Source organism: Rana temporaria, chromosome 9 (genome assembly GCF_905171775.1).
Source record: "Rana temporaria chromosome 9, aRanTem1.1, whole genome shotgun sequence".
NCBI classification, from domain to species: domain Eukaryota; kingdom Metazoa; phylum Chordata; class Amphibia; order Anura; family Ranidae; genus Rana; species Rana temporaria.
Genome location: NC_053497.1, coordinates 62,919,987 through 62,944,690, shown reverse-complemented (window position 1 = coordinate 62,944,690; position 24,704 = coordinate 62,919,987). Strand labels below are relative to the sequence as shown.

The following is a 24,704-nucleotide window of genomic DNA, read 5'->3' as shown; positions in this document are numbered from 1 at the left end:
CATGTATTTACACTTCCTGGTGTTTACTGGAATTTGCGTGCCGACTGATATGTGGATTCAGGACCAGCTGGATACATCTGATTATATAAGCCTGTTTTGACTTGGGTGGTATAAACCTCAACAAGTCAACACCATCTGGTAAGCCTCTCCCTTACATCGGTGGTGGTGTCTCTATCCTTTAACAGAGAGGGTCTCATCCATGTGAGACTCTTCATTTTAACCTTGTAGTTTTTTCTACACTTTTGGACTGTTATTTGTGTGTGGTCACAATAGAGGACTGATTCGTTCTGATTTATATTTTTTTCACGGATCACACTCAGTCACTCAGTGTCACTGAAATTAAGACTTCATATATATGTATGTTTACAACATCTGACATGTGTTGTTAACTGCCTTTTTCACAAAAATAAGCCCTACACTTTTTCATTATTACTATTTAACCCCTTCCATACAGGGCATTATCACCCACTTCCTGCCCAGACCAATTTTTAGTTTTCAGCGCTGTTGCACTTTGAATGACAATTGCGTGGTAATGCAACACTGTACCCAAACAAAATCTTTATGTTTTCCCCCCCACAAATAGAGCTTTCATCTGGTGGTATTTGATCATCTCTGCGGTTTTTATTTTTTGCGCTATAAACAAAAGAAGAGTTTTACTTTTTTATTTAATAAATATCACTGTTTAAAAAAAAAAAAACTTTTTTTTTTCCCTCAGTTTAGGCCGATACGTATTCTTCTACATATTTTTGGTAAAAAAATCGAAATAATCATATATTGATTGGTTTGTGCAAAAGTTATAGCGTCTACAAAATAGGTGATAGATTTATGGCATTTTTATTTTATTAATTTTTTTTGCTAGTATTGGCGACGATTTGCGATTTTTTACTGTGACCGTGACATTGCGGCGAACACATCAGACACTTTTGACACGTTTTTGGGACCATTCACATTTATACAGCGATTAATGCTATAAATATGCATTGATTACTGTGTAAATGTGACTGGCAGGGAAGGGGTTAACCACTAGGGGGCGCTGAAGGGGTTAATATGTTCCCTAAGGCGTGTTCTAACTGTAGGGGGGAGGGGACTCACAAGGGGAGGAGACCGATGTGTGTTCCTCTGTACTGGGAACACACATTGGTCTCCTCACCGCTGACAGGAGGTGGATCTGTGTGTTTACACAAACAGATCCACACTCCTGCCGTGATTACCGGCAATCGCGGGTGCCCGGCGGCAATCGCGGCCGCCGGGCACCCGCACCGGGTCACGAGCATTGCCGCGGGTGCGCGCGCGCTCCATAGATCGCCGGGAACACAGGACGTCATATGACGTCCACCTGGATCGAGAGAGGGTTCCTGCCGCCATCATTTTACAATGCGCCGGTAGGGAAGTGGTTAAAAAAAAAACATATTTCTAACTTCAGACAAAAGAATAAAGCTGGCCATACATGAAGGACAATTTGTGCAGTTGCTGAAAAATCTGACCAAATTTACTCAGTCGGTGGCCCTGCTTTAAAAAATGAGTGTAACCCTCTATTAGGCCTGATAGCATGCTGTCAGGCTGCAACAAATGTAAAAGCCAATGTTACATTTTACATATTGCTATAACAATTAAAGTAGAACCTCAGGCTAACTGGTTATTTGTGAGGAGTGGGCAAAGGTTAGACATTTAGGTTCTATTGCTATGTGTACCCACTGTAAAGGTCAAATATAAAATGTAAAATCTAAGAATGTAATATTTTGTAATTCTACACAAAAGACTAATGACATTTTATGGTGAAGAAGATGTACTGCAGAGGGACAGCACTGGAGAAGAGGTGAGTATTACAGTCAGAGGCAGAACCCCCAAGGGAACTTCAAGTAATGCCGGCATCCATGTCACTTTTGTTGGGACACTTTGGTCTGCCTGTATATATAAAGTAAAGGAAAAAAAAATGCATGCAAATTTAAATAAATCAATAAGGTGCTGTATACTATTACTTTATATTTAAACCACATAAAGTGTTTTCCTGTAGTGGTCACCCGTGATAGCTTCAAACTTGAGTATTAAAAAATCCTTAGGGATCAGAGCTAAACAACAACTTTACTGCTTACCCACTGATATAGTCCATACAGCGCCAATCTTCATCATAGCTTTAGTGCGAGAATTGAATCGGCTGTGCTCTATGGGGTTACGTATTGCTACATACCGATCAAGAGAAATAGCACAAAGATGCATGATAGATGCAGTAGAAAATAAAACATCCAATGAGATCCACACAGGACACAACTTCTGTGGCAAGGGCCAGGCATAATCTGCAGTGAAAATGAACAGGAAAATGCAATTAAAGTCTTTGCAAAAAAAAAAAAAAGATTTAATCACACATATTTTATATGACTATGTTTAACAACTTTTATATGTGCCTTTAGAAATACATGCTGATAATATAAAACCACCCCTTAGCCCCTTCATTTCCAAGGGGTAAATAAAACATTTGTAAAAAAAACATATATTGTAGTTTTAGTATGTATGATTAAAAGACGGAAGTGTGTATATTTTTAGATTTAAAGGCATCAGGATTTTTGCTCATTTAAAAATGTCAGTAAATCTTCCTATTTTTTAAAAGCAAATGAAGGAGGGTATTAAAAATGTCTAATATTATAAAGTTGCATTTTTTTCAACTTTCTATAACTTTGAAGGTGCTTTTGCATTTTTGGTGTGTAGCAGTAAGGTGTGGCTAGCTTGTTGACCTGTCATTCCTTTTTAATGGCACTCCAATATACTAAGGCAATGCAACTCTGAGGCCCCGTACAGACGACCAAACATGTCTGCTGAAACTGGTCTGCGGGCCAGTTTCAGCAGACATGTTCGGTCGTGTGTAGGCCCGAGCGTGCAGTATTCCAGCAAACATTTGCCCGCCGGGCCTTTTCCCAGCGGACAAATATTCCTGGACTTGTTTTAAAACAGTCCGCTGGAATCCTGCCCGCTCGGACATGTTCGGTCGTCTGTACAGACCTACCGTACATGTCCGAGCGCCCGCCATCCCTCGCATGCGTCGAATGACTTCGACGCATGCGTGGAAGCATTTAACTGGCAGGCCCGCCCACTTCGCCGCATCATCAACGCGGCGACACCGCGGACACGCCCCGCGTATTGTTTACGCCCGGATTTCTGTACGATGGTTAGTACAGCCATCGTACAGAAAGCCCCGGGCAGACATGTACGGTGAAAACGGTCCGGCGGACCGGTTTCATCGTACATGTTTGCTGGTGTGTACACGGCCTGACAAGTATATTTTGCAGCACACCTCAACACATGGAAAGGCACTACCGTGTATTGTGGGTGCTGTTTTGGAGAAGATGCTGTATGTACTTTTTGTCTCTTCTTATGTGATAGGGGCCCATTTAAAGTGAGTGATTTGCATTCACATATCACATGTTAACACATGACCTCAGAGCCCATTCACACTTTTTCATTCTTGAGTGTTGCGGTGTTACATGGTGTATGGCATGTTAACATACACTGCATTTTGCATGGGCTGTGCATACACATAACAGACAAAAAATGCATGCTGCTTTTTTCCAATACAGCTCACCACAATGATTTAGTATGTGGTTGTACAATAATGTAAATTGTGGTTGGCTGCAATGCATGTGCATCTGAGCTGCCTAGCCCTAGTGTGTTGGGGTACCTTTTTAAAAAGAATTTCACCACAACGTGTTAAAGCACATCTCAATATTATAAATGTGATGCAAATAAAGAAAAAAACATCATATTTTTCTACTATGGTGTCAGTTTTTTTTTATTACAAATGCAGTATGCAAATGAGCTAAAGCTCCTTATTATTTACTGTAAAAATCTATTACTTTAGATTTTGGGGAGAAAAATGACTGCATTATTCATAGGATTATTACTTTAGATTATTAGTGGTGTAAATTTTCTTTTTTCACGCTGCAACGTTTTTTTGACAGCAAAGTTTTCCAAAGGTTTTAGAAGCTAACACTTAAAAAAAAGTTAATAAATAAGTTAACAAATAAGTGGTTTAAATCAGAACTAAGGTTTCACAACAAAACAATTTCTAGGAGTAATGCCGGGTACACACGATCGGAAATTCCAACAACAATGGCTCAAACTTGTGTTGCATACACAAGGTCACACAAATGTTGTTGGAAATTCTGAACATCAAGAACGCGGTGACGTACAACACTACGACGAGCCGAGAAAAATGTTTATTGATTCCGAGCATGTGTAGTATTTTTGTGCGTTGGAATTGTATACAGACGATCGGAATTTCCGACAAGAACTTTTGCTGTTGGAAAAATTGAGAACCAACTCACAAATTTTTCTTGTCAGAAATTCCGACAGCAAATGTCAGATGGAGCCTACACACGGTTGGAATTTCCGACAAAAAGCTCACATTGAACATTTGTTGTCTGAATTTTCCGATCATGTGTACGCGACATTGGAGTTTTTTTGGCAGAAAAACCTGCATTATGTGAAAAAATGCAGTGCTCATATATATGCTCACAAAAATTGTGACTATGGCCCAGATTCAAGTACAGCGGCGTATATTTGTGCGGGCGTAATGTATCCTATTTAAGTTACACCTCCGCAACTTTTACAGGCAAGTGCCGTATTCTCAAACGAAAGTTGCGGCGGTGTAGCGTAAATAGGCCGACGTAAGCCCGCCTAATTCAAATGTGGTAGATGTGGGCGTGTGTTATGTTAATTTTATGTGACCACACTTAAGCCCTGGTTCACACTGGGTACGATTTGGAACGATTTGAGATGCGATTTGACATGTCAAATCGCATCTCAAATCGGCGGCAATTGTCGGCAATGGCACTGTCCTAATCAGTGCGACGCCGCATCTGCGATTTCAAAAAGTAGTTCCTGTACTACTTTTTGCGATTTCGGGCCGCGATTTACATTAAATTGCGTCCGAAATCGCGGCAAAATCGCAGCCGCGAAATCGCGGTAAAATCGCGCATTTTACCGCGATTTTGAATTCGCAGCAGTGTGAACCTAGGCTTAATGACGCTTTTTACAAATGGCGAATGCGCCGTCCCTGAAGGTATCCCAGTGCACATGCTCCAAATTAACCCACAAGTAGCCAACGACGTGACGTGACGCCCAGCCCTATTCGTGAACGACTTACGCAAACGACGTAAAATTTTCAAAATTCGACGCGGGAACGACGTCCATACTTAACATTGGTATGCCGCATGTACGCCTCATATAGCAGGGGTAACTTTACGCCGGGAAAAGCCTAACGTAAACGGCGTATTTGTACTGCGTCGGCCGGGCGTACATTTGTGAATTCGCGTATCTAGCTGATTTACATATTTCTAGGCGTAAATCAGCGTACACGCCCCTAGCGGCCAGCGTAAATATGCAGTTAAGATTCGACGGCGTAAGAGACTTACGCCGGTCGGATCTAATACAAATCTATGCGTAACTGATTCTAAGAATCAGGCGCATAGATATGACGGCTTAGACTTAGAGATACGACGGCGTATCTGGAGATACGCCGTCGTATCTCCTTTGAGAATCTGGGCCTATATGTGGATATTAACACAAAATTAACGTGTGAACACAATTAAATGTAAATTGACAATTGTGAACCAGTTATGGAAATACACAAATAGAAATAAAAAATATAAGTAATAGATGAAAACTGTGTCATAGGTGACTATTAAAGTCCTAAAATCAAATTTACTAAAACCGAATAAATGAGAAAAACCTGCATGTTTTATTTTGCCAAAAAACGGAAAATTGTATACTCACCTTTCCGTAATTTTCCTTTCCTGACGCATCTTCATGGCAGCACACACTGGGTTGTGACTCCGCCCCCACAACCTGACAGGATTGGTTAGCTATAAATTCGAAGAGGAGACACCCGGCATCATTCTCCGTAAATATCATCATCATTGAACAACAGGGTGGGCAGCTGTGTGCTGCCATGAAGATGCGTCAGGAAAGGAAAATTACGGAAAGGTGAGTATACAATTTTCCGTTTTCCTGACGCATTCATGGCAGCACACACTGGGAAATAACTCGCTAGTCGGGCGGGTTCAATGCAAAAAGTTTTTTATTTTCTTATAGAGCCGAAGAATTGGCCCTGAAGATAGATCTGCCAAATTCGGAAGTTGCCAACAGAGCGGCGTCCACCCTATAGTGGGTGATGAAGGTATGCCTGGAGGACCAGGTTGCTGCTCTGCAGATGGTCTCTGAAGAGACTCCACAATAAGCTGCCCAAGAGGTAGCCACTGCCCTGGTTGAATGCGCTTTGATGCCTTCTGGGATCTCCAGCTGTTGAGTGGAATATGCTTTCCCGATCGCTTTAACTAGCCAAGAGGCGATGGTCCGAGAGGAGGCAGCCTGACCTCGTCTGGCTCCGTGAGGTATAATCAGGAGGGCGTCTGTTGACCGAAGGTGGATAGTGGCCGACAGGTAGTTAGAAATTGCAGACTTAATGTCCAAGGCATGCGGTTCACCCTCTTCGTTAGAAAGACATGGCAAGACGATGTCCTGGCCGTAATGGAAGGCCGAAGTAACCTTGGGGAGGAAGCGATCCGAAGGCCTTAGTATCACCCTGTCGGGCAGGAAAACTAAGTATGGCTCTTTCGACATGAGAGCTTGCAACTCCGACACTCTCCTAGCCGAAGCAATGGCAATGAGGAAGGTCAATTTCAGGGTCAGGTCCCATAAGGAGATAGAGTTGAGTGGGAAGAAGGGAGGATTGGACAGCGCCTCCAGAACTACCGAAAGATCCCAGGCCGGAAAGGATGGTTTTCTGGGCGGCCTAATCTTAATACATGCCTTCATGAACTGAATTATCAACGGGTGTAGAGCCCATCTAGTGCCCGTCTTGGCAGACAGAGCGGAGATCTGTACTTTCAGGGTGCTTGAGCTCAGGCCTTTGTCAATGCCTGTCTGTAGGAATTCTAGGATTTGGTAAGGATCCGGAGAGGCGTGATTCCAACCTTTGAGTTGTGCCAAGTGGGCGAATCTTTCCCAAACTCTGGTGTAGACCGTGTTTGTGGTGATCTTCCTGGCCTGCATTAAGGTTGCTATAACTGCCTGGGAACATCCTTGTTCTCTAAGCCTAGCCCTCTCAACCTCCATGCTGTTAAGTGGAGTCTGTCCGGAGCCGGATGGAGGAGCTGACCCTGGTGAAGGAGGTCTGCTGAGACCGGTAGGTGGATTGGAGGTCGGGTATTGAGTTGCAGGAGAGTCGTGAACCACGGTCTCCTTGGCCAGAATGGTATTATTGCGATCACCGTGGCCGATGATCTTCGGAGCCGGGATAGGAACCTTGCTATCAAGGGAGTTGGGGGAAAGATGTACCCCAGGTTGAAGTTCCATGGATGAAGAAGGCAATCTGTCCCCTCTGCTTTCAGAAAGGGAACTCTGGAAAGAAACCTCACGCATTTGGCATTTGCTGGTGTTGCTGCCAGGTCGATCTCTGGAGCCCCCCATGCCTCAGTGAGAATGGAGAACTCCCGGAGGTTCAGAGACCACTCGTTGTTTGAACGAAGTTCCCTGCTCAGGAAGTCGGCTAGCGTGTTCTGTGCCGCTGGAACGTAAACTGCTCTCAGGTCTAATAGTTGAGCCTGTGCCCATTCCATTATGGGGTGAACCTCCTCTAATAGAGTGTGGCTTCGTGTACCGCCCTGTCTCTGGACATAGGCTACCGCCACCTTGTTGTCCATCCGGATTAAAACAGTCTTCCCCTGTAGCAGAGGCGCGAAGGCTAAGAGTTCCTGGAACGCAGCTCGGAGCTCCTAAATGTTCGAAACTGTGCCCCGGGCAGGGAAGTGCCACGGTCCCTGGGCAGTCTGGTCCCGGTAGTGAGCTCCCCAGCCCTTCTCGCTGGCATCCGAGGTCACGATCTCCGGACTCGGAGGAACTATAGGTCTGGATCTCCTGAGGTTGGGAGGATATGTCCACCATACAAGAGCTTGTTTCACTTGACTGGGGATTCTGATATGTTGGTGCATTGAAACTCCGTCCCACTGTCTTAGAAAGGAGTTCTGGAAGGTCCTCATGTTCCATTGGGACCACTGCATCATGGGAATAGTTGAAGACATTGAGCCCAGTACGCTGAGGCAGGTTCTGGCTGACGCGAGTTTGGAGTTTAGTAAATTCCGTACCTTCTGAACTAGAGGTTCCACCTTCTCCAGGGGCAGCTGTACCCTGTTCTGTTTGGTGTCCAATTCTGCCCCAAGGAATGTCATCACCTGTGAGGGTTGAAGGCTGCTCTTCCGCCAATTGACCAGCCAGCCGAAATTCTGAAGGGTAGAGATCAGGATTTCCCGCTGGAGGAGCAGAGTCTCCTGGCTTGCTGCTAAAAGCAGGATGTCGTCTAGGTAGTGATGTACCCGGAGCCCCCTCTCCCTGAGGAGGGCTATGAGAGGTAGGAGGACCTTTGTGAACGTCCTGGGTGCCGAAGAGATGCCGAACGGTAGGCAACGGAATTGGAAGTGATGTTGGCTGATGGAAAAGCGTAGAAACTTCTGAAAGGCAGGATGGATTGGCACATGGAGGTAGGCGTCGGAAAGATCCACTGACAGCATCCAATCCCAGAGATTTACTGCCAGAAGAATAGACTGGAGGCTCTCCATCTTGAAAGCTTCTATCTGAATTCTCCTGTTGAGTCGCTTGAGGTCCAGAACGGGCCGAAGGTCCCCTGATTTCTTTCTGACCAAAAATAGAGGGGAATAAAATCCCCTGCCTCTTTGGTGCGAAGGAACTTCTGCGACTGCTCCCTTCAGGACTAGCTCCGAAACATATCGGACGAGAAGCTTCCTCTTGTCCGGAGAAGATGGAATCTTGGTGGGTTGGAAGACGGTGTGAGGTAATGCCCCCATAAAGTTCCACTTGTGACCCTGATCGATCGTGGAGAGAGTCCATGGGTCGTTTATGTGCTCTGACCACACTTGTGCGAAAGCCCTGAGCCTGGCGCCCACCTGAGCTGGGTGGGCAGGCAAAGCTTCAAAAAGATTTTGGTTGTTCCCTTGCGGTAACGGCTTTGGCCTTCTGAGCCCTTGCAAAGGGAGGGCGAGAAGCTCTCCAATCTCTCCTAAACTCCCTGCCGGGGCGATAGGTTCTGGCATCTCTGTATCTGTCAGGCAGATTTCGCCTGAAGGTAGGGCCCCTCTGCGGTTTGGGCCTCCTGTCCGAGGGAATAAGCCCCGACTTTCCTCCCGTGACCTTGGAGATCGCTGAATCCAACTTAGCGCCGAACAAGTTTGTGCCGTCGTATGGTATCTTGCACCAATTGGATTTTGATGTTGTGTCAGCGACCCAGGGCTTCAGCCATAAGGCTCTGCGGGCCATCACTGAGGCTAGCATGGATCTAGCCGAGGAGCGAATGGCGTCTACTGAAGCCCCCGCCACAAAGTCGCCCGCCAGCCTGATCTCCTGTAAAGAGGATACCACCTCCGCCTGGTCAGTACCTTCTAGGAGGGCCTTCTCAGCATTGGCTGCCCATGCGGAAATGGCTCTGGCAACAGCCGCCGTGGTAATAGCTGGTCTGCAGGCTCCCCCTGCCGTAGAGTATGCCTTTTTTAGCTCCAAGTCAATCTTGCGGTCGAGAACGTCTCGGAACGAGACCGCGTCCTCTATAGGCAGCGTGACATGCCTGGCTAGCCGCATTAAGGATGAATCAACGATGGGAGCGTTGATGAGAGAAGAAACCTTAGACTCCCTCAGAGGGTATAACTTAGCGAGCTTATTAGACAGACCGGGCCGCTTATCTGGTCTTTCCCACTCGTCCTTGATGAGGTCTTCCAATTCCTCAATGAAGGGGAACAGTTCGGGGTCCCTCCTTAATTCTGGAAAGTATTTCCCCACCTTTGGTGGTTCCGCCACAGGCTCTTCCCATCCTATGGCCTCTTTAACGGAGCGTGCAAAGGGCTCGACCAAGCAAAAATCAAAGCCTGAAATCATCTCCTGTTCCTCCTGATCGGGAAAGGATCCTGCCGGCTGAGCATACGGATTGAAGGCTGAAGAGGTGCCCGGAGTGGGTTCATCGCAGGCCAGGGGGGCCATGGTCCAGGCTGCTTCCTGCGTAGGCTCTCCTGAGCGATCAGAAGCGACTCTGGTATCCGTCTCCCTTTCCTTCGTTGCTTCGTTGAAGCATGAGTGACAGGCTAGTTTTCCTGGCATTGCAGTAGCACCGCATACCCAGCAGGCGTTTGCTGCAGGACGGGCATGGTAATGTTCACGGTGCGATGAGGGAGACCGTCTGCGGTGGGACCGACTGCGACGGGAGCGGCTGTGGCGTGATCGGCTGTGCCTTGATCGATGGTAACGGGAGGAAGACCTCGACCGACTTCTGTGGGACTTCCGGCTTGATGCATGCCTGGATCTCTCCCTGCGTCGTGGGCTTGCGTCTCTTGGCCTGGGACTGCAAAAAAAGGCAGTGTTCAGTGGCCGGCTCTCTTTTGTTTCTTCGCTACTTACCCGTCATATGATGGCCTCCATACCTCGTTTGTTGGTGGTGGTCTGCTAGGGCAGTGGGTTCCATGAAGAGGACAGGGACAGCAGCAGATATGGAAGCTGGAGGAAAAATGCATAAAGAGAGGTTAAAAAAGGGCAGGAATAGAAATGCCTGGAAGGGAATATGAGCTGGAGTACCTGGGAAAGAAATCCAGAGAAAAAACAGCAGAGCAGCAGCCTAGGGAAGGAAAGCAAAAAATGTCATTTTTTTTCTTTCTTTTAAATTCGGCGCCGCCGTCGCGGCGCTGATGACGTCATCGCGCATGCGCAGTAGCGCCGCGCGCATCCCGCCGCCATCTTGGAAGAGGGCGAAAGACACTGGCGCTGTCATCAGTGTGCTGCGCCCAGCGCCGAATGGACAGGAGGACGCAGGTAGGCGGGGAAGAAGCATGGGACTACAAGGACCTGCAAGCCCAGCATAAGGAGGTACACTAAGGGCAGAAATAAATAAGGTTAAGCAGGCAAAAACGAGGGTGCATAAAAACACAGCAAGAAACACAGCAGAGCAGCAGCTCTATGGTAAAGGATACTGATCATACAGAGTAACCCACTGCCGAATCTAAGCTTGTTTAAAGCTTGTAATATGCCAGGATATTGCCGGGATTTAGCCCTTGAGACCACCAGAGCAGGGCTCCCCCCATAAAGCTCTATTAGAGACTGCACAGGGGGACTTCCAAACAGGAGAGGCTGAACCTGCAGGGGCGATAGCGGTAGGAGGCAGCTGTACGTCCACGTCCTTGTCAGGTGAGGATAAAAAAGAGAATGATGCCGGGTGTCTCCTCTTCGAATTTATAGCTAACCAATCCTGTCAGGTTGTGGGGGCGGAGTCACAACCCAGTGTGTGCTGCCATGAATGCGTCAGGAAAAACACTTCTTCCTGGCTCCTAGTGAATTTTTTCTATTTAGTGTACACTACATTTGCTCTGCGGTATACAACCTTGCTTTACTTTTGGCATATATTTTGGCATACATATTGAAAATAAGTCTGGTACAATGTTACTCCTGTGCTCATGGATGTACAACAGGGATGGACTGGCCATAGGGACTACAGGGAGTTTCCCGGTGGGCCGATGGCTCAGTGGGCCGTTTAAAAAAAAAACTGAGACTCTCTCAGGCCCCCCCTGTCTCTCAGTCCCCCCTCTTTTAGCCCCCCTCTGTCTCTCAGACACCCCCTCTGTCTCATTCACTCCCTAACTCTTATGCCGCGTACACACCATCACTTTATGTGATGAAAAAAAACGACACTTTCTGTGAAGTAAAAAATTACGTTTTTGAAACTTCAATTTTCAAAGACGAAGTTGCCTACACACCATCGTTTTCTCACAATGATCTTGCAAAGTGAGGTTACGTTCCACCACGTTTTACCATTGAAGCTTGCTTCATAAGTAGCTTCTGGGCATGCGTGGATGAAAAAACGTCTTAGAAAACGAAGTTTTTTGCTACACACGGTCAATTTCTGTGAAGTAAAAAGTGCACTTTTGAAAAACGACACATAAAATTGAAGCATGCTTCAATTTTTTTTGGTCGTTTTTTACAAGACATAAAACGAAGTTTTCACCCACACACAGTCAATTAAAGTGACGTTTTTAAAAACGTCATTTTTTTTCATCACATAAAGTGATGGTGTGTACGCGGCATTAGGCTGCTTTCACACTGGGGTGGGCATGGACGGTAAAACACTGCTAGTTTTAGCAGCACTTTACTGACGTTTTAGCTGCACTATTCGGCGTCTAGCAGGCGCTTTTAACCCCCGCTAGCAGCCGAATTCAAGGTCAAATGCGCCCGTGTATCGCTGCTGCTGAAGTGCTTTGCATGCGCTTCAGCAGCAGTGGCCATTCATTTCAATGGGCAGGAGCGGTTTGTACGCCGCTCTTCCACCGCCCCAAAGATGCTGCTTGGAGGACTTTTTTTAACGCCCTGGCAGCACCCCAGTGTGAAAGCACTCAGGCTTTCACACTGGGACTGCAGCGGAGGTGTTTTTCAGGCGCTTTACAGGTGCTATTTTTAGCCCAAAAGCGCCTGAAAAACGCCTCAGTCCTACACTCACCCCCCTCTCTCATCCACCCCCTATCACCCCCTTTCCCTCAACTCACCCTCTCATGATATACAATAATGGATGTAGGGACCTTTTGGTGGGCGTGATTTTTCGGGGGGTGGGGGGCAGCATTTTATTGAATTAAAGTGGGCCGGTCTGGATGAAGTCCAGGGCCAAATTTTTGTCTCAGTCCAGCCCTGATGTACAATGGCTGTATACTAGTGCTGCAGACCAGGATAAAGCCAAAGGAAGACAGTGATGATGAAACTGAAGATCCAGAACCTGCCAGACCCCCATGATTCAGACTTTACTTCAGCCTTACCTACTTTATGCAATATTTGTAGATAAAGTAGGGTTGCTACATAAAGAGAGTGAATGTGTCTTTCTTTCTACACTACTTGTGACAGCTACCTGCATGAAAGGAAAAATTAAAGCATGTTCAAATAGAGCAGAAATGAGATTAACAGTTGACTGACTCCTTCCCCTACTGTTGTTGGTGAGATATCTGCCTGTGTTAAGCTTGGTTCACATATATGCGGTGCAAGAAGTGCAGCGAATTTTGAGGGTTTCCCGCACTGCACTAAAATCACACTCCATTCATGCAATCTGCCACTGGTGTCAATGTTAAACCAATAACACCTAAAAAAATAAACAAGTACCATAATCCGAGATAAATAGTGAAAAAATTGACCAGGTGAGCATAGGGTGAGGGCTGCTAGTGCCGTCTGTCCCATGAATGGTCACCCAGCATGGGGATGTTGATTTGGACTTTTCTAGGTACTGATAACACAACAGGTAAATAATATAAAAAAATGTATTGCACATAAAAAAAATACCAAATTAAAAACATTTGAGCCAAACCCCACAATAGAAAACAGCATTTGTTAATAACGGAAGGCCGTCGCGTGTCTGTTGTAGTGGAGAAAGGTGAAAACCTCAACCAGTTTTGTGGTGGAGGGGGGAGGGAGGGAGGGGGGAAGGATGGGAGGGACGATTGACATCGAACCGTATACATGATGTTAAAATGTTATAGCTTTAGATCAGGGGTGTCAAACTGGCGGCCCTCCAGCTGTTGCAAAACTACAAGTCCCATGAGGCATTGCCAGGCTAACAGTTACAAGCATGACTCTCACAGGCAGAGGCATGATGGGACTTGTAGTTTCGGAACAGCTGGAGGGCCGCCAGTTTGACACCCCTGCTTTAGATGTATTATATTTATGTTCTTGTTAGTTATTTGTATTGTATTATGTATCAATACAGACCCTCCTGAAGAAGCGGTGTCAACCGCGAAACCGGTTGAGGTTTTCGCCTTTCTCCACAACAACAGACACGTGACGGCCTTCCATTATTAACAAATGCTGTTTTCTATTGTGGGGTTTGGCTCAAATGTTTTTAATTTTGTATTTTTTTATGTGCAATATTTTTTTTTGATATTATTTACCTGTTGTGTTATCAGTACCTAGAAAAGTCCAAATCAACATCCCTATGCTGGGTTACCATTTATGGGACAGATGGCACTAGCAGCCCTCACCCTATGCTCACCTGGTCAATTTTTTCCACACCTCAAAACAGATTGCAAAACTCAGTGCGAGTGCAAGAATCGGATCGCATGGGTGTGAACGGCAAAAAAAAAAAGACGCCTGCACCTTTTTGGTGTGGTGCACCTTTTTTGAGTCCATGTAAATTGAATGGGCTCAAATCGCACTGCAAAGAACCACATGTGTTCTGAATAGAAATGCGGTGCGATTCCCATCTGAATCATATGCAGTGTCCAGTGTCAGTTATGTGAACCCAGCCTTATGGCGGGACATGCATTGCCTGATAAAAAAAAGCATTGTTGCTATTGTGACTATCCCTTGTTGCAATTTGGTATCTGGGTCATAAAAAGGTAGACCTTTTCTATCATTGTTACATTTTTATTACTTAAATACCTAATTCAAAATGATCGAATATCTCCCTGACTGTACTCAGATTGTTCCTCTTTAGTGTGGTGTGTACAACACATTCACCCATTGGCTGAATTTGAGTTAAAGAAAAAAATACAAGTGGGTACTGGTAGCATGTAAATTATTGAAAGACAGAAAGTTTTTTACACCCCTTTCTTCTCTATAAGATGTTTACCAATCCATGGCCTTTACATCTGCATCCTCAGCATGTCTCTTTAATACTTAAATATGTTGTCTAAAATAAGGAAACATTAGGGCTTAAAGTGGTTGTAAACCCTCATATATATCTAGCAAATTGAACAGCCTCACATCGGAGGAGGTGAAGAAATGCAGCTACACTGTGTGACAGCTGACTGGAGGAAAGGAAAACCCCCCTCTGAAAAGCAAACAAGAGTGAAGGAAGGATACAGAGCTGTGTTCTAAATAGGCAAGCTCCGCACTGAGCTCCCTCCCCCGTCACAAATTTATCTCACGTCGGGAAAACTTCTCAGAAGTGAGACATGCTAATAAGAGAGGAACGAAGCACCAGACAGAAGACACTTAGATCTCTGGATACAGAAAAACATTATAGTGCTTTATTCTGATTTCATGACTGACGTTTACAACCACTTCAGAGGATAAATCCTTTATCTGAGCAACCAATGGAGTCTATGTTAGGGATGTACCAAAAGAGTGGATTTTCAATTTTTAGTTCAATCCTAAATTATTAGGGCCTGATCCACAAAAGGGATACGCCGGCGTATCTACTGATACGCCGTCGTATCCCTGTTTCTATCTATGGAACTGATCCACAGAATCAGTTTCTCATAGATAGGCAGAAGATCCGACATGTGTAAGGGACTTACACTGTCGGATCTTAGGATGCAGTACCGCAGCCGCCGCTGGGGGCATTTCTCGTCGAAATCCAGCGTTGGGTATGCAAATTAGCACTTACGGAGATCCACAAAGCTTTTAAGCTTTGTTTTTTCTCCGTAAGTATTAGTTTGCCGTCGCAAAATTAGGGCTGCTTTTACAAAGTGTAAAGTTAGTACACCATGTGAAAGTAGACCCTTCTTTCCCGCGACGCTGTCATTTTTTTTTTTTAAATTTTTTTTTTCCCGCCGCATCTCTTTTTTTTCCCGACGCAACTTTTTTTACCCGGCGCGATTCACAAAACTCGGCGTAACGTAATTTTGCGCAATGCACGTCTGGAAAATCGTGTCGGGAGCATGCGCAGTACGTCCGGCGCGGGAGCGCGCCTAATTTAAATGGGACTCGCCCCATTAGATTAGGAACGCCTTGCGCCAGACGGATTTAAGTTACACTGCTCAAAATTTCTAGGTAAGTGCTTTGTGGATCGGGCACTTAGGTAGAGATTTTGCGGCGGTGTAACTTAAATGCCAAAAGTTAAGTTACGGACGGGTTTTGTGGATCAGGCCCTTAGTTCATCTTGTCTAAATTAAGGATACATCTGGTTTTAATCTACAGAGGATACAAAATTTGATCTGAGCAACCAATGGAGTCCATGTTATGAATATACTAAATGAGTGGATTTTCTATTTTAAGTTCATCTTTAGTTTGAAGCAAGTAAACATCCAAAGCTATCCCTTTAATGGAAACATGTTTGTAAGATTTAATTGACACATTTGTGTCCAATTATAATTTCACTGTGTTAATCGAATTTTATGAAAAAGATTACCCTGGAAAAAGATATTATGCGGGCTAAGCACTGATTTTATAATTCACCAAATGACTATATTCCAACATTCCTCTTCCATAAAGCTGTGATTAAAAGATTTAAAATTATGGTACATGGACTAATCAGTAAATCCTTTTGACTGAGGCTGGTCCAGTGACATATTGTAATGCAACACTGACCTCTTGAATACTGTAGAGGTTACATTTTATAGAATTATGGGGATGAGAAATTTCAGATAAAAGGGAAACATCCAATCTGTTTTCTTTTTAAATAATAAGCCACAAAAATAAATCCTTTAGTTCTTATTAAAATCCTGAAGCAGAGATCTATGCCAAGCTAGGCAGTGTTATACATGTTATTTAAAAATGAAGGGTAAATGAATGAGAAACATAATTACTGTACAATTACTAGGGGGAAAAAAAAGTTAATTGGGCAGATAAGTGCCTAACAGGATTTAAAATGGACTGAATGCCACTTGTTGAGTTCTAGACAGGACAGACTAACAAAAGGTCAGCTTTCAGTACATATAATAAAGATTTATTTTACAATTTAGAAACAATTAGGATTAACTTCTTGGATGCTTAAAGAAGACTTTCAGCTAAAACAAAAAAAAATTAAGCAGGCATATTAGGAATTTGGATAAAACTATTACAGGGCAAACGACAGTACGTAAGAAAAAGTAACAGATTTCAACTGATATAAATATGGACTATTTTATCAGGAGTTTTCTTTAAAACCCTATAACTTACTATCATAATATAACATGATGTTAACCCGCAAAAAATAATATGTTGATTTGTAGTAAATAAAAGCATAATTCATATACAGATTTGTGCATTATGAGTTTGACAATACGCAACTGTTACAGAACATTACAAAACTGGTAAATTCCACTTACGTTTTATATAATCACAAGCATTTGTAGTTAAAATGTGTTATTCCCTTTGACATCAATTCTGACATAAGCTATATTTCAAATGCATGCATTTGTCTCTACTTCACAAAAGAGTTTCTACATTTCATAACTGTGATCGATATATATTCAACTATGGACCTTACTTCAATTACAAGATTGATTCTGGTATTTTTGGTACAGCCTAATGAAATAATAGAATGAAGCCTTGACAGATTGAGAAACATGCTCTTTTCTGAAAAATGAGGAGACCTCAGGATTGAATCTATAAGTATCTTTATTCTCTAATGTCGAAAAAATTAAACAATGCAATGTTAAATATAAAAAAATGGTAATCAGTAATAATTTCCGGCTGGTTTTGTTTTTACATGCAAACTTTTTAACATACCAAATGTAAGTGCAATACTTTTTTATAAATTAAATTCATCAGACTGTATTACGCTATGGTCAGTCTTTCTTTCTGGATCAATTGCTGGGTTTAACAACCACGGACTTCATAGATGGTGCCAGGGCTTGGGAGATCAATCGCCACCCATCCTGTGATACTGGAATAATCATCTGTGCAATATCATCTGTGCAAGCTAAAGGCCTTGGCTGTGCTATAGCCACATGCCCTTTTTGCTTGCCATCTGGTAAGCAGTTTTTTTTAAGGTGACGGGGCACCTTTTGATTGGAATCACTGTGGTGCCACTGGGAAGAGGATTTATTCCATCCTATATGTTGATCAAAAATATGCCTTTTTAATGAAGAATCTTTCTGCAATATTTGGGACTATTTAGAACAGCTTCTCTCATCTTTCTAAGTAATAGCCTGGCATTGTAACATTACCTAGAAAAAAATACACTACACCACATTTTAGGTGCTAATGTAAGTAAAACCAGTCGGTATATGGAGTAAAGCATGCTTGTTATACCCACTGTTGAACCTTAGGGGTTGATGCTCTGCATTGTGACAAAAGGCTGTTTGATCCTGTATTCTCTGTTCCTCCCCTTCTTTCACAGTCCCCAACCAATCACCTGATAGAATAGAGGATAAGAGACAAGCTGCACATGCTCAGTTTGGTGTGTATTGCTAGAGAGTTTTTTCTTTTCTTGGGAAAGTGCATTTGATCAGGCCAATCAGCACTGTCCGGATAGAGGGTCATGAGTTCTGTAGCCTCAAAGGACAGTCAGAACAGAATGAAAACCCATCCTAGAAGCTTTAATCAGACACTGATAGACATCTCAGGACAGCTCTAACTGCTGATGAGAAAAGATATTTAGCAGTTTATATTTTCTAAAATAATTGCATTTCCATGTTCTGTATACTATGACCAGATATAGTGAATTTTATACTTGAAATCATTGTACACAGTTTTGAATAAACAACTCTATTATATTAGGTTGTATCTGTGCTATAAGCCAACAGTTCTGAATGTATACTTCACTCATGGACATAAAGGACTGCTTTGCATGGCCTTGCCCAATATCCTAAAATAAGTAACAAATAACTAAACCTCCCTTTTTGGGATTTGTCATGGAAGTGATACATGCAGCAACCTTCTGTCTTAAGTTGGAAATGTTTTGCTCCGTCGCACCCAGCGAATTTTTTCAGACGTAACAGGGTAGCCCCTCACTATCACTAGTAGACACAGCATCCTTACACCCTGCACTCAGTACGTAGTGCACCCCTGAACCCTGCACTCAGTACGTAGTGCACCCCTGAACCCTGCACTTGGAATGTAGCGCACCCCTGAACTCTGCACTTTGCATGTAGCACACCTCTGTTCTCTGCACAAATAAGGTAGCACCCCCCTGAAACTGCACTCTGTGTAGTGCACCCTTGAACTTCACACTAAATGCACTCATGGTATATATTGCCCCTTTAAGATCCTCCCACTGTTAGTTCAATTAGGTTACACCCACCATTCAATGTGGTTCAGCAGGGGTGGGGATTTGAATTTCTGCAACTATTCTCTAGAAAAAACAGCCCAGGATAAATGTATATGGTCTTACAGATATAACCGACCCTTTGAGGGCAACTATAATGCTGATGCGGTTCTTTAATGAAATTGAGTTTGACACCCCTTCTCTAGAGTTTATTTCTTAGCTTCTATGCTGTAAAGAGTGTTTTTTATCAATAACGCAACTGCTGAATGAACCAGAGCAGATATACACCCCATTCCCTGTTTTTACGACTATATGAAATATCCATTAGACAGAAACAGCACACAACTGACCAACTACTGGTGTATTAGAAAGCCCAAAATATTCTGTCGTGAAAGCATCATATATTAAATGTTTATTACTAAAATCATGATATACTCAGGCAACTAAGAATGACATAAAAGATCAATTAATGAACCCTTTGCATAAAAAAATAATCAAAATATAATTGACCATATAACTTTCCCTTTAAACAATAAGCTTTTCATAAATTTACTTAAAACTTAATGGTCAGGAAAAATATTTCTATATAGTAGATGTTATTGCCACATTAGAACAGTCACACTTTACTAACACAGCAGAGAATGGGACCCGCCTCTCCAGAGCATCAAACAGAGTGCAATGCAGAGGGACTACTTGTAAAGTTGGAGCTGTAGTCGGGAGCAAGAACCGCATAAACCAATGCCTCCTCTGAAGCGCTGGCTCTGATATGCTGCGTTTTACCCCCTCTGCGGGTGCAGTACAGTGTACCTGCAGTTTTCCTGTGGGTTAGCTGTGCTTAGCCATAGACTTCAATTATATCCTGCGAGTTTGGTGCACTTTCTGAATGCAGGAGTTTTGATGCACTTTCAGAAAGTGCACCCCATCTGTAGGATATAATAGTTTATTCTATACGTTTATTGCAAAGCGCAGATAACCCAGGTAATAATCACAGAAGCACTGCACTGCATCCAAGGTGCAGGTAAACTGCAGCACATCATTGTGAAAGAAGCTTTATAGAGGGCTCAGAACAGTAAGGGTTCATTTACATTTGTAATTTGGGAGGTGGTACAATCCCATAGTTATGTGCTTTTACCACATTCACCTCAACCACACCCCTTTTAGCTGCAGTGGCCAGGGGTGTACACATGTTGCAGCTGCAGCAGGAGCCCGGTCATGGTTGGCAGGTGTAGCACTTGCCAAGCATGACATATTCAAGTAAATGAGATCGCTCCACAAATGCACTGCAACCTTGTGCAGTACAGCAAACAAGGTGTTAAAGCAGGGCAGCGTTGTGTTGCTCTCTAACCACCTACTTTAACCCCTTGGACCCCACAGAAGCATGCAGTTGCAGGGCACTTGCAGAGTGGCCCCATTTACTTGAATGGGTTGGGATATGACAGTCAGTAGTACCCACCAAAAGCAACAGGGGGTTTAATTCTTGCTGCTGCATGAGTACACAACTGAAGCAGCAGCCAAAAGGGAATAGTAGGGATTGGGGGTGGTAAAACCTCTCCACCCCAACATTACGTCTGAATAAGCCCTAAAGGTGCCGCTGGCGAATGCAGCAAGCAAGAAGGAGTGTGTTTGACAGGTGGTAAGGAGGTGACTGTATGAGAGTGACTGTATGTTGCCTCCTCACCACCTTATTTAAACCCATGATTGCCATGCAATGCATGTGATAGTACAGCAATTCAAGGTTTAAATCAGGTGTGAGGAGGCAACACTGTGCCCCATGAACTTTGACTCCTCCCACGTTGTTCAGGTCAATCTCCACCTCAAATTTTCTATGCCTACCCCTGGCATAGAAAATTTGATATTTTGAAGAAAAAATGGAAACTGCATCCATCTTTAGTCTTACAAAACAATTCATAAAGTCAGCACATTCAAGCCCTCATTTTACTTGATCATTAAATAAATATAATTTTTTTTTATGCTGAAGCTTTTTCAGTCAGCATGGTGCCATGCACAGAGTGTTCTTTTCTATCAATATCTGATTTGTCAAGCTAATTTCTTCACTTCGTTTCATGCTTGCAAGTTGCAGAATCACTCATTTCATAGTCAAGTCACACAACAAAAACAATACATTTCTTTTGGGCTTATACTGTAGCGAAAAATCAAGTTCATCGTAGAGTAATTTTTTTTTCAAACCTCATTGACCTGTACGTTTTGTTGTACATAAGCAGAGGAGTATCATGAAAGACCTTGTAGGGAATATATGGTAGTTTTAGACATCTCTTTCTTTATTGAATGTAAATATCTGGTTATTTATTTATTATATTAGAAATGAAAAACATTGTTTTTAAATACTATAGGTTTGATTTACTAAAGGAGCAGCACATGTTTACTTTGCAAAGTGATCAACTTTTCAAATCATTTTCATTTATCTTAGTTAATGTTATGAAAATTCACTTTGCAAAGAATACCCAGTCACATGCAAGAAAATTTTAAATAAACACATTGGGGTAGATCCACAGAGCGAGTACGCCGGTGTATCTACTGATACGCCAGCGTACATTCAAATTTCCCACGTCCTATCGTTGTTTTGAATCCTCAAAACAAGATACGATGGCTTCTGGGTTAGATCCGATAGGTGTACGTCTTTGTACGCCTTCGGATCTAAGATGCAATTCTTCGGCGTCCGCTGGGTGGCGTTCACGTCGTTTTCCGCATCGGGTATGCAAATTAGCTATTTCCGACGATCCGCGAACGTACGAGCGGCCGTCGCATTTTTTTACGTCGTCTGTAGTCGGAAAATTTAGGGACGGCGCATGCGCAGTTCATTCGGCGCGGGGACGCGCTTCATTTAAATGAAACACGCCCCCTAATCGCGGATTTGAATTCCGCCGCCAGAGATAGACTACGCCGCCGTAACTTACGGTGCAAATTCTTTGGGGATTCAAACTGACCTAAAGTAAGTTACAGCGGCGTAGCGTATCTCACATACGCTACACCGATCTATTTTTATGTGGATCTACCCTATTGTTGCTTGCACAACCAAATGTTGGCTTGCTTGCACATGATTAGATGATGGAAGTCAGCAGAGCTTCACCTTATTCACTAAACTAAGGTGGTGAACAGCCTATTTTCCTAGGAATTTGCAGAGATTTGATCCATCTATGGGCAGACTGAGTGTGCCCAATCGATCCATTGATCAACTTGGGTACAACCAGCCTGTTTGATTTTTAACATGAGATTGCTGCCAGTGGCTATAAGATGAATAATTGAATGTGATAGCGCTGCTGGAAAACCAAATTGAATAAACTATACCAACATGAATGTGAAAATAGCAATGCCACTAAAGTTCATAAAGTGTACACAGTTCAAATATAGCCCATGTGTGACTTAAAAGTTTGATATGAAAATCTTCTTATAAAAGGTGCATAACAAACTTTTCCAAATCCACGATTGTCAGCACTTCCTTAACCACTTCCAGACCTGCGCACGACGATGTACGTCCATTTTTTAAAGGTTGATATCTCGGTAACGGCAGCAGCTGCTGCCACAACCGAGGTATCAATCTTTAGTGTGCGCGGTCTGGTAAACGATAACGGCGGTCTCCGCGGTGGATTCGCCGCGAGATCACCGTTATCGGTTGCGGGAGAGGGGCCCCCCCTCCTGCCGCTCTCCCGCGCCCTCCGCCGCTTACCGGAGCCGTCAGTAGCGGCGGAGGAGATTGCGACTGTTCGGCAGCTGAGCGGGGACGAGACTGAAGGGAAAATCTCCTTCGCCCGTCCCCATAGCTCTGCTGGGCGGACGTGACGTCAAAACGTCAGTCCCGCCCAGCCTCTTAAAGAGACAATTTTTTTTTTTTTGTCATTTGAAAAAATGACATTTCCAAATTTTTTTTGCATTTAAGCCCAAATATGAGATCTGAGGTCTTTTTGACCCCAGATCTCATATTTAAGAGGACCTGTCATGCTTTTTTCTATTACAAGGGATGTTTACATTCCTTATAATAGGAATAAAAGTGATCAATTTTTTTTTTCAGTGTAAAAAGTAATAAAATAAATAAAAATAAATAAGAAAACAAAAAAAACATTTTTTAAAGCGCCCCGTCCCGACGAGCTCGCGCACAGAAGCGAACGCATATGCGAGTAGCGCCCGCATATGAAAACGGTGTTCAAATCACACAAGTGAGGTATCGCCGCGATCGTTAGAGCGAGAGCAATAATTCTAGCCCTAGAGCTACTCTGTAGCTAAAAAAATGCAACCTCTAGAATTTTTTAAACATCGCCTATCGAGATTTTTAAGGGTAAAAGTTTGACGCCATGCCACGAGCAATTTTTAAGCGTGACATGTTGGGTATCATTTTACTCGTCGTAACATTATCTTTCACAATATATAAAAAAATTGGGCCAAATTGATTGTTGTCTTATTTTTGAATCCAAAAAAAGTGCGCTTGTAAGACCGCTGCGCAAATACGGTGTGACAAAAAGTATTGCAATGACCACTATTTTATTCTCTAGGGTGTTAGAAAAAAATATATATAATGTTTGGGGGTTTTAAGTAATTTTAGTTTTAGTCTTGCAAACATCAAATCTGAAAAACACCTAAGGTCTGGAAGTGGTTAAGAGTCACATATGCTCTGCACAAAGTGCAATATCCTTTGAATATGGCTACTATGGCTACAAGGATGGCTCCACATTGCTCTCCAATAGTTCCAAAGTGACATAAAAAACAAAAGTGCTTCTAATAGTTCAGTACCCAAGGTATTAGATGGACAGAACCTCACTACCCCGGCTTAAAATACACTCACATTTATTAAAGTAAAATACAGCATGCAAACATATTTCAAATAGGCATGAGCTTAATGTTCAGGTCGAACATGAGTTTGACTCGAACAATTGTCTGTTCGCCCATTCGCCGAAAAGCAAACAATTTGGAGTGTTTGCGGCAAATTCGAAAGCTAGTTCGCTGGAGATCGAGAATGGATTACATCGCTGGAGATCGAGAATAAATTACATCGCTGGAATCTTTTTTAAATTTTTTTATTTTAATAAATAAAACTTGTCCCAAGCTGTCTCCTGTGGTTTTTAACATTTTGACACTTTTTTTACCCATTACCAATTCACTTGGGGTGGTGGGATCTGGGGGGCTTCCAGATTCCGATAAACCCCCGCCCGCAGACCCCACGACCACCAGGCAAGGGTTGTGAGGATGAGGCCCTTGTCCCCATCAACATGGGGACATCCTCCCCATGTTGAGGGCATGTGGCCTGGTACGGTTCAGGAGGGGGGCACTCTCTTGTCCCCCCCTCTTTTCCTGCAGCCTGCCAGGTTGCGTGCTCAGATAAAGGTCTGGTATGAATTTTTGGGGGAGCCCCACACCATTTTTTTTTATTTTGGCACAGGGTTCCCCTTAAAATTCATACCAGACCTGAAGGGTCTGATATGGATTTTGAGGGGGACCCCTACGCCATTTAAAAAAAATGGCACAGGGTTCCCCTTAATATTCATACCAGACCTGAAGGGCCTGATATGGCATTTGGGGGGACCCCACGCATTTTTTTTTAGTTTGGTTCAGGGTTCCTCTTATTATTTATACCAGACCCATCTATCTATTAACCTCCCTGGCAGTATGATTATGTCAGATTTTTGATGCTGAAAGCGGTACAATTATTTTGCATGGAAATTTGGCGTTTTATATTGTAGGCATGTAATTCATAGAAATAACACTTAAATCTGTCCAAATCAGAGTCAAGTAGACATCTCGGGTATGATAAAGTTTGAAACACAAAATC

The 24,704-nt window shown here is 43.5% G+C and overlaps 1 protein-coding gene across 1 annotated transcript in view; it reads right to left on the bottom strand.

The window, feature by feature from the left end:
* The window catches only part of LOC120913597 (5-hydroxytryptamine receptor 2A-like), a 646,166-nt gene that overhangs the window by 33,661 nt on the left and 587,801 nt on the right, over window positions 1-24,704 (bottom strand). Inside the window, exon 5 of the mRNA XM_040323663.1 lies at window positions 2,094-2,294. Within this exon, the coding sequence (XP_040179597.1) occupies window positions 2,094-2,294 (201 nt within the window). The remainder of the gene's footprint in view (window positions 1-2,093; window positions 2,295-24,704) is intronic.